The following is a 10,553-nucleotide window of genomic DNA, read 5'->3' as shown; positions in this document are numbered from 1 at the left end:
TTGGACTGCAAGGAGATCCAACCAGTCCATTCTGAAGGAGATCAGCCCTGGGATTTCTTTGGAAGAAATGATGCTAAAGCTGAAACTCCAGTACTTTGGCCACCTCATGTGAAGAGTTGACTCATTGGAAAAGACTCTGATGCTGGGAGGGATTGGGGGCAGGAGGAGAAGGGAATGACAGAGGATGAGATGGCTGGATGGCATCACTGACTTGATGGACTGAGTCTGAGTGAACTCCGGGAGTTGGTGATGGACAGGGAGGCCTGGCGTGCTGTGATTCATGGGGCCGCAAAGAGTCAGACACGACTGAGCGACTGATCTGATCTGATCTGATCTGATGCAATATTGCTCTTTACAGCATCAGACCTTGCTTCTATCACAGTCACATCCACAACTGGGTATTTTTTTTGCTTTGGCTCCATCCCTTAATTCTTTCTGGAGTTATTCTCCACTGATCTCCAGTAGCATGTATGGATGTGAGAGTTGGACTGTGAAGAAAGCTGATCGTTGAAGAATTGATGCTTTTGAACTATAGTGTTGGAGAAGACTCTTGAGAGTCCCTTGGACTGCAAGGAGATCCAGCCAGTCCATTCTAAAGGAGATCGGTCCTGGGTATTCTTTGGAAGGAACCTTATGCGAAGAGTTGACTCATTGGAGAAGACTCTGATGCTGGGAGGGATTGGGGGCAGGAGGAGAAGGGGACGACAGAGGATGAGATTGGCTGGATGGCATCACTGACTCGATACACTTGAGTTTGAATGAACTCCGGGAGTTGGTGATGGACAGGGAGGCCTGGCATGCTGCAATTCATGGGGTCGCAAAGAGTTGGGACACGACTGAGCGACTGAACTGAACTGAACTGAATGAGTGGTGTTGAGCATCTTTTCAGGTGTTTATTAGCCATCTGTTTGTCTTCTTCGGAGAAATATCTGTTTAAGTTTTCGCCCACTTTTTTGATTGGGTTGTTTGTTTTTCTGGTGTTCAGTTTTATGAGCTCCTTGTATATTTTGGAAATTAATCCTTTGTCAATTGTTTCATTTGCTATTATTTTCTTCCATTCTGAAGATTGTCTTCCCACTTTGTTTATATAGTTTCCTTTGCCATGCAAAAGATTTTAAGTTTAATTAGGTCTCATTTGTTTATTTTTGTTTTTATTTCATTACTCTGGGAGGTGGGTCATAGAGGACTTCGCTATGATTTTATATTTTATACAATGTCCTGCCAATGTTCTCCTCTTAGTGTTTTATGGTTTCTGATCTTACATTTAGGTCTTTAGAATTCATTTTGAGCTTAGAGGCATGATAATGGCAAGAAGACAGTTTTTAGAAACTATTGCTATAATCCAAATTATCAGCAGTAAACAAAGCATGAATTACTGGTACACACAATAACATGGATGAAATAATCTAAATGCAAGCAGTGAGACAAAAAAGAGTGCATTCTGTATGATTCTTTTTATTTAAAACTCTAGAAAAGGCAGACTATGGAACAGAAGCAGGCAGTTGGTTTCCAGAGGGTGGCGGAAGCATCAGGAACCTAAGGACACTGAGGGGGATGGATGGGGGTGGATATGTCTATTATCTTGAGTATGCTGGTTTCTCAAGTGTATATACATGTAGTAGAACTTATTGTATATTTTATATAACTTGTATGTTTATACCTCAGTAAAGACCCTTTAAAAAAATAAACCAATATCCAATTAAAAAAAAAAAAAGATGCTCTTGCTGTAACCCAGATCAGAAACAACGAGAACCTCAACTTAAGGAGGATAGTAATGGGGTGAAGAGATGTTGATAGGTTCTCAAAATTAAGGGGTGCACTTGGTAGAATTTGATGCTTAAGTGTGTGTGTGAGTGTGAGGAAGAAAGTAGTCAGAGATAGTACCTGGCTTTGTGACTTGGGCAACTTTTTTCCCTTATATTTGAATTATAGGAAGGAAAATGAACATGACTTGGGGGTAAAGAGATGATGAATTCTGTTTAAAGCATATTTGATTTGAGGGCACTGACGTAAAAATTGGAACACTGGTGGATAAATGGGTCTAGCGTTTATCAGCAGTGCCTGGGCTAGGAATAACGATTGGATCAGACAACCTACAGGAAATTATGTTGAGAATATGACAGGATGGAAACCTAGGGAGCGTTGGTATTTAAGGGGTGGGCAAAAAAAGTAACCTGGAATGAAGTATTTAAGAACTAGGATGGGGAATCAAAACCAGTTGCAAGCATGACAGCACTGACGGCCCAAAAAGAATGGAAATGGTAGGTAGTATTCAGTAGCTGATGATTTAAACTTGAGTTGCTTTATGTCTAAGTGAAGATTTCTAGTAAGGAGTTGGACTTAAGGATTCTGGAATTTAGAAATAATAGAGCTATAGTAGAAATAAGTAACATGAGCCTCAGAGAAGCAGAGAAGATAGAAAAAACAGTCTGGAAACAGATGAAAACTAGGAAGATACCACCACTATGTCTGATGCTGTGATGTATGGGCTTCACTGCTCCCATGCCATAGTGCAAGAAGGAAAATGGAGCTTTTCTAAAGATAAAGGTGCACGTATAGATATAAACTGAGCCATCGGGCGGAATTAAAGGTTTTAAGAAAGCAAGAATTAGGTATCTAATGAACGGGAAATGGGGATTAGTACAGTGTTATAATCAGAAATTGGTATGTCCATTCAGCCCCCAAGTGATATCTGCATGGCTCTCTTTCCCCAGAATTGGGTCTTTGACCTACTCTCCCCCACCAACCTTAACTATATTTAGATACCAGAATGCTAATTTTCTTAAGAGTTGTGAGTAGAGAATCTTGCTTTTATCATCAGATACACACATCATCAAAGCCTTTGTCTTCAATAGACTTAGTAAATCTGCCTTGAGTCAGGTTATTGCTACTCATGTTGACTAGTCCAGGGTGACTTAAGCATCTGAAGGTCAACTGTGCTTTGACATGCTTGCTGTCTGCCAGCCCTGTTTGCACCATCAGCCCAGGTGATGCCTCATCTGACTTGTCATCATATCCATTTTGTTCACTTAAACAACAAAATACCACTTTGCCCAATTTGGAGACTATAGTGTGTGTGTCTGTGTGTAACATTTCTATTCCCTGCCTTCTTTATCCAAATTTATCTTGCTGATCCCCCAACATAGAAGCTGTATCTAGCTGAGCCTTTGTCTGTCACTCAAATGTTGCAGTTTTAGTCCCTCTTTAGTCCCTTAGTAGGAACACATGCTTCAGTAAATAATATAAAATTCTAGATTTAAACAGTATTTTAAAAGTATATTCTTCAGGGACTTCCTTGGTGGTACACTGGATAAGAATCTGCCTGCCAGTGCAGGGGACATGAGTTTGATCCCTGGTCCGGGAAAATTCCACGTGCCGCAGATAATTAAGCCCGTGCATCACACCTACTGAGCCCATACTCTAGAGCCCAGAAGCCGTGACTGCTGAGCCTATGAGCTGCAACTACTGAAGACCGCTCGCCTAAAGCCTGTGTACTACCATGAGGAGTAGCAGCCACTCACCACAACTAGAGAAAGTCCACACAGAATCAAAGACCCAGCACAGTCAAAAATAAATATTTTTTTAACTTTTTTTAAAAGTGTATTCTCCAGAATGTATAAAGATAAAACAAATGCATATTAGTTCAGAGAATATATCCAACTATTGAAAAAATAGAGGAGTTCCCATTTCAGGGCTACTGCTTATACTCTAAAAGGATTTATTCTTTTCATGAAAACCTGCTGGTAAACAGTTCCAGAGATCTGTAACATGAGTGAGTGAGGGTTATATTTGTAGCTCTCAGGTGTAGTATCAACTCCTGTCTCTAGAATCTCAAGTTGTTCTCATGTATATTGATGTAACTGAACTTGAAATTGATTTTACATGGTAATGTATTTTAGGTTCCAAGAGACAAATAACTTGTTTGCATTAGAGATGGTGGGAAATCTTAGACAAGGGTGGGAAGGGGCCATGCTTATTGTTGTGACAATAATGACTCCCATCAAGTATTTGCTGCACATAAAGACCATCAGACATAGAAACCAAATGAGAAGTCTCTATTTCTGGGCCGTATCTGTTCATAAAATATGTAGGTACTTGATAGAAATTTTCCAGTAATGAAAATAACTACCGTTATTGGTAATTTAATATATAGCTGGCTTTGCTGAGCCCTCTATGTGCATTGTCTCATTTAATCCTAGTAGAATCCTATGGAGTGGTTATTCTCCTCTTTTACAGTGAGGAAGCTGCAGTTGATAAAGTCAGTGACTTGCCCGAGGTCACAAAGCTAGTGGGTGGAAGTCTTGAGATTTGAACAGAGACTGTCAGATTTCAGATGCAAACTTTTAACCACCATACTAACCTTTAGTTCACTCAGTTCAACAGTTGGTTCTCTGTTTTATTTTTATACTACTACTATTATCATTAAAGTAACAAATTTGTTTTATAGGAACAAGTAGTGATGAACTTGGACAGCAGGCTTCTGATCTTCCCTTTATATATCTGCTGTAACTTCCTGTATATATCGCCAGAAAAAAGAACTGAAAATAGTCATCATCCAGAAAATCCAGAAAACTGAAGAACTCACCAGTTGGAAACAGTAGCACTTTGAAAACTTTTTTGCCAGCTTTAATTTAATGGCCCTGCAGATATTCACATCTAAGGTGACTAACAATGACAAAGGCCTTACGAACTGTACAGATAATACAGAAGACTATTCTTATCCTCATTACATTTCTATGCATATATGGAAAAGCATTTTAAAGCCAAGAGAATATCTGTCAAACCATTTGCTAATAAAGATATCAACTCATGCTTTTTAATTTAGCATCAGTAGAAAATTGCTATAGGTAAATTTCCCATTTCTCTGCAACCATACATAGAGTCAGTTTTCAGCTTGAACTTTGATCCTACTTAATGTTAGTGAACCTCAATTATCCATCTGTTAGTTTCATTTTTATCTGACTAAAAGAATGCTAAAGGAATAATCTGGCCAATTATAAATGCTCTTTCAATTGGTATATTTAAAGCTGTCCTTAATTTTTTTTCCAGCTGCTCTTTATGATTCCTCCTACTAGTCAGATATTCTTCTAGTCTACATATGTTATTAGTCATTAAATATTTTTTCATGGTTTTGAAGACTAAGCTGAGGAACTTTTATTTAACTTTAGCATTTTCATGCTTTTTTATTTTGCTTTCCTAGCATTTTAACAAGAAAAAAATCAGCTTCAGGCTTTCAAATGATCTTGAATAGGGGAAGAAAATTAGTTTGATTCCAAGGATATTCCTTTGCCTTTTATGGTCTTTTCTTTGACATTCTGTACAATTTTATTATTAGGTCACAGATTATTTATATACCAAATATTATACGTTAAACATTTTCATATTCTGTGGTCTTTGAATTATTTATTTTCAAATTTTAGTTGGGAATCTCAGGACTTTATAATCTCCGAATTGAGTGCCTTTGAGTTAAACATAATATTAGAAATCTCATAGTAAATGTATATAAGGTCGGAGGATATCATATAGAAGCTGATAATAAAGCATTAATGTATAAATAGAACTTATTTTTGTCAAAAATGAGATGTACATTTTTCATGATTTATATATGTTCGGTTCTTGCATTTACTGCTATTTTGAAAATAGACATGCTCATCATTTTTCAAGTCAAAGTGAGTATTTTTTGTGGTTAATAAATATTTTTAGTATGTTTTAAGAAAAATGGGAACTACTTTTGTGTACCTGTACAAATAATAAATACTCATTTGGAGAAAGAATAAATAACATATAAAATGAACCAAAAAAATAACTCAGTTGAAACCAGAATTTTTTTTTCCAAGTTTGAATTTTTTATAGTTAGATTTAACTTTTAGAACTCATTGCTAGTTTTTATTCCCTAGCGATATGTCCATAGATCATAAATCACTTTTGTCCTTTCAAAATTGATCCCTCATGGTGAATTTAAAGGAAGCTTTTAAATGCCTTCCCTATCTCTACCCCTAGAACTGTAGTTTGAATGGTTTTAATACAATAATTTGGCTGTATCAAGAGACTACATTTCTTGTTTTTGTATTTGGCTGTATCTCTTTCATGAGATGCTTTTGTTTTTTTCCTTATTGTAACATCAGAGATTCCTTACCCTTACATATTAAAAATATAAATACCAAATTTAAATCAAATTTAAATAACTGAATTTTTACAAATCTTGGGAGTAAAGATAATTAAAGTTTGAGTATATTAGTAAAATTATTTCATTTCACTTGTATGAATTGATCAAAGTGGAATTATATATGGTTCCTGTCCCTTGTTTGTTTCCTAGCCAAATTGCTTACAAACAAAAGAATTATTTCTTCAGTCACAAGTAGGTTGTAGTCTCACTGGAGAAACCGGTAATTGTCAGCTAGTACTCCACACTGATAGTAAAGATCTGCTTTTGTTTTCTTACCAAATACTTTGCATACTTTTCATTCTTTTTAATTGGAATCTTCTTAATAAAGTATTAAGTATCAGCTGGAGTCTTATATCAACTAATATATATGAAGATTTTTGTGTTGGTCACCTTTTGCCTTATAACCTTTGCCAAGTCTTTTTTTAAGCTGCAAGGGCTAGAAAACAATATTTAGCCAACTAATAATTATTTTTACTTGGCTATCAGTAAAGAAGAGGTCCTTATGAGGAAATATTCTAGAGTTCCATGCTAAATTACTAGAGATATATAAATATACCTTTCTTTTTCAAAAATTTGGCTTGAAACTTAGCAAGGTAGGCAAAATTAAATGATTAGTGGTAGTCATTAGTTTTTTACCAAGCATTTAGTAGCCAACATTTTATCACATTTCAAAGTCTTTAAAGAGGATTGATTGCCATCATTAATAAGCAAATTTCAACATCAGATGTAAAAATAGGGTGACCAGAGTCACTGTGGCTATCAAAGCTAATTAAAAATAAATAGAACTTAAAATTTACTTCCTCAGTCACATAGATACATTCCAAGTGCTTAGTTAACCACAAGGAACTAGTGGCTACTGTATTGGACAGTGCAAATATAGTCTGTTCATCATTGCAAAAAGTTCTGTTGAACAGAGGTGCTCTAGAATATTGGACTGTTAACGCTGAAACTGTCAGGAATTATATTCCCTTAAAGATGAACCCATGTAAAGAATAGAAAAGGATAATAGAATGCAAATGGTAGATAATTTATCAATCACCTAGAATGATGTGTTGAATCATAACTTCAAGTAATTTGGACCTAAATCCATTAACTACATTAAAAAAGAAGTCACAGTAGTTTCCTCCCAACCACAGAGTTTGCAATTCTTCTGAAAGTCCATGATAAAAGGATACAAAAACAGAAAACCTCAAACATCATCAACCTCTATTAACTAGTGGTCAAACTATATCTAATTGGTGGTGAAATTACTGACTCAATAGTATGCATCCATTTGTAAAGATAAAGTCAAGTTGCTCAGTCATGTCCAACTGTTTGCGACCCTGTGGACTGTGGGGGGGGGTCCTCCATCCATGGAATTTTCCAGGCAAGAGTACTGGAGTTGGTTGCCATTTCCTTCCCCAGGGGATCTTCCCAACCCAGGGATTGAATCTGTGTCTCCCACATTGCAGGCAGATGCTTTACTATCTGAGCCACCAGGGAAGCCCTCTGTAAAGATTAAAAGTAGGATGCTTTTGTAAAGACTGGTGATTTTACATAAAATAGGACTAGAAAAGGTAAAACAATTTAACCAAGTCTCAAGATAGTACATTTGTAGGAATCACAGATGCTTAATGTTTAATGTGCCTTAGAGGTGTCTGTGAAGAGATACCCCAGGTCCAAGGTAAGAGAAACCCAAGTAAGAGAAGAGATACCCCACATCCAAGGTAAGAGAAACTCAAGATGGTAGGTGTTACAAGAGGGCATCAGAGGGCAGACACACTGAAACCATAATCACAGAAAACTAGTCAATCTAATCACACTAGGACCACAGCCTTGTCTAACTCAATGAAACTAAGCCATGCCCTGTGTGGCCACCCAAGATGGGCAGGTCATGGTGGAGAGGTCTGACAGAATGTGGTCCACTGGAGAAGGGAATGGCAAACCACTTCAGTATTCTTGCCTTGAGAACCCCATGAACAATATGAAAAGGCAAAATGATAGGATACTGAAAGAGGAACCCCCCAGGTCAGTAGGTGCCCAATATGCTACTGGAGATCAGTGGAGAAATAACTCCAGAAAGAGTGAACGGATGGAGCCAAAGCAAAAACAATACCCAGTTGTGGATGTGACTGGTGATAGAAGCAAGGTCTGATGCTCTACAGAGCAATATTGCATAGGAACCTGGACTGTTAGGTCCATGAATCAAGGCAAATTGGAAGTGCTCAAACAGGAGATGGCAAGAGTGAACCGTCGACATTCTAGGAATCAGCAAACTAAAATGGACTGGAATGGGTGAATTTAACTCAGATGACCATTATATCTACTACTGTGGGCAGGAATCCCTTAGAAGAAAGAAATGGAGTAGCCATCATGGTCAATAAAAGAATCCGAAATGCAGTACTTGGATGCAATCTTAAAAATGACAGAATGATCTCTGTTCGTTTCCAGGGCAAACCATTCAATATCACAGTAATCCAAGTCTATGCCCCAACCAGGAACGCTGAAGAAGTTGAAGTTGAACAGTTCTATGAAGACCTACAAGGCCTTTTAGAACTAACACTGAAAAAGATGTCCTTTTCATTATAGGGGACTGGAATACAAAAGTAGGAAGTCAAGAAACATCTGGAGTAACAGGCAGATTTGGCCTTGGAGTACAGAATGAAGCAGGGCAAAGGCTAATAGAGTTTTGCCAAGAGAACGCACTGGTCATAGCAAACACCCTCTTCCAACAACACAAGAGAAAACTCTACATGGACATCCACCAGATGGTCAACACCGAAATCAGATTGATTATATTCTTTGCAGCCAAAGATGGAGAAGCTCTATACAGTAAGCAAAAACAAGACCGGGAGCTGACTGTGGCTAAGATCATGAGCTCCTTATTGCCAAATTCAGACTTAAATGGAAGAAAGGAGGGAAAACCACTAGACCATTCAGGTATGACCTAAATCAAATCCCTTATGATTATACAGTGGAAGTGAGAAATAGATTTAAGGGACTAGATCTGATAGATAGAGTACTTGATGAACTATGGAATGAGGTTTGTGACATTGTACAGGAGACAGGGATCAAGATCATCCCCATGGAAAAGAAATGCAAAAAAGCAAAATGGCTGTGTGGGGAGGCCTTAAAAAATAGCTGTGAAAAGAAGAGAAGCGAAAGGCAAAGGAGAAAAGGAAAGATACAAGCATCTGAATGCAGAGCTGCAAAGAATAGCAAGGAGAGATTAGAAAGCCTTGCTCAGAGATCACTGCAAAGGAATAGAGGAAAACAACAGAATGGGAAAGACTAGAGATCTCTTCAAGAAAATGAGAGATACCAAGGGAACATTTCATGCAAAGATGGGCTTGATAAGACAGAAATGGTATGGACCTAACAAAAGCAGAAGATATTAAGAAGAGGTGGCAAGAATACACAGAAAAACTACAAAAAAGATCTTCATGACCAAGATAATCATGATGGTGTGATCACTCACCTAGAGCCAGACATCCTGGAATGTGAAGTCAAGTGGGCCTTAGAAAGCATCCCTATGAACAAAGCTAGTGGAGGTGTTGGAATTCCAGTTGAGCTATTTCAAATCCTGAAAGATGCTGCTGTGAAAGTGCTGCACTCAATATGCCAGCAAATTTGGAAGACTCAGCAGTGGCCCCAGGACTGGAAAAGGTCAGTTTTCATTCCAATCCCAAAGAAAGGCAATGCCAAAGAGTGCTCAAACTACCGCACAATTGCACTCATCTCACACGCTAGTAAAGTAATGCTCAAAATTCTCTAAGCCGGGCTTCAGCGATATGTGAACCGTGAACTTCCAGATGTTCAAGCTGGTTTTAGAAAAGGCAGAGGAACCAGAGATCAAATTGCCAACACCCGCTGGATCATCGTAAAAGCAAGAGAGTTCCAGAAAAACATCTATTTCTGCTTTATTGATTATGCCAAAGCCTTTGACTGTGTGGATCACAATAAACTGTGGAAAGTTCTGAAAGAGATGGGAATACCAGACCACCTGACCTGCCTCCTGAGAAACCTATATGCAGGTCAGGAAGCAACAGTTAGAACTGGACATGGAACAACAGACTGGTTCCAAATAGGAAAAGGAGTACATCAAGGCTGTATATTGTCACCCTGCTTATTTAACTTATATGCAGAGTACATCATGAGAAATGCTGGGCTGGAAGAAGCACAAGCTGGAATCAAGACTGCCGGGAGAAATATCAATCACCTCAGATATGCAGATGACACCATCCTTATGGCAGAAAGTGAAGAGGAACTAAAAAGCCTCTTGATGAAAGTGGAAGAGGAGAGTGAAAAAGTTGGCTTAAAGCTCAACATTCAGAAAACGAAGATCATGGCATCCGGTCCCATCACTTCATGGGAAATAGATGGGGAAAAAGTGGAAACAGTGTCAGAC

The 10,553-nt window shown here is 38.0% G+C and overlaps 1 protein-coding gene across 1 annotated transcript in view; it reads left to right on the top strand.

Moving 5' to 3' along the window:
- The window catches only part of GMCL1 (germ cell-less, spermatogenesis associated 1), a 58,130-nt gene extending 51,602 nt beyond the window's left edge, over positions 1-6,528 (top strand). Inside the window, exon 15 of the mRNA XM_010845302.1 lies at positions 4,448-6,528. Within this exon, the coding sequence (XP_010843604.1) occupies positions 4,448-4,576 (129 nt within the window). The 3' untranslated portion in view covers positions 4,577-6,528. The remainder of the gene's footprint in view (positions 1-4,447) is intronic.
- The last annotated feature ends 4,025 nt before the right edge of the window (positions 6,529-10,553 follow it).

Source organism: Bison bison, unplaced genomic scaffold (assembly GCF_000754665.1).
Source record: "Bison bison bison isolate TAMUID 2011002044 unplaced genomic scaffold, Bison_UMD1.0 scf7180017864215, whole genome shotgun sequence".
Taxonomy (NCBI): domain Eukaryota; kingdom Metazoa; phylum Chordata; class Mammalia; order Artiodactyla; family Bovidae; genus Bison; species Bison bison.
The sequence above is the reverse complement of the archived record's forward strand: the minus strand, read 5'-3'. Positions and strand labels throughout refer to the sequence as shown.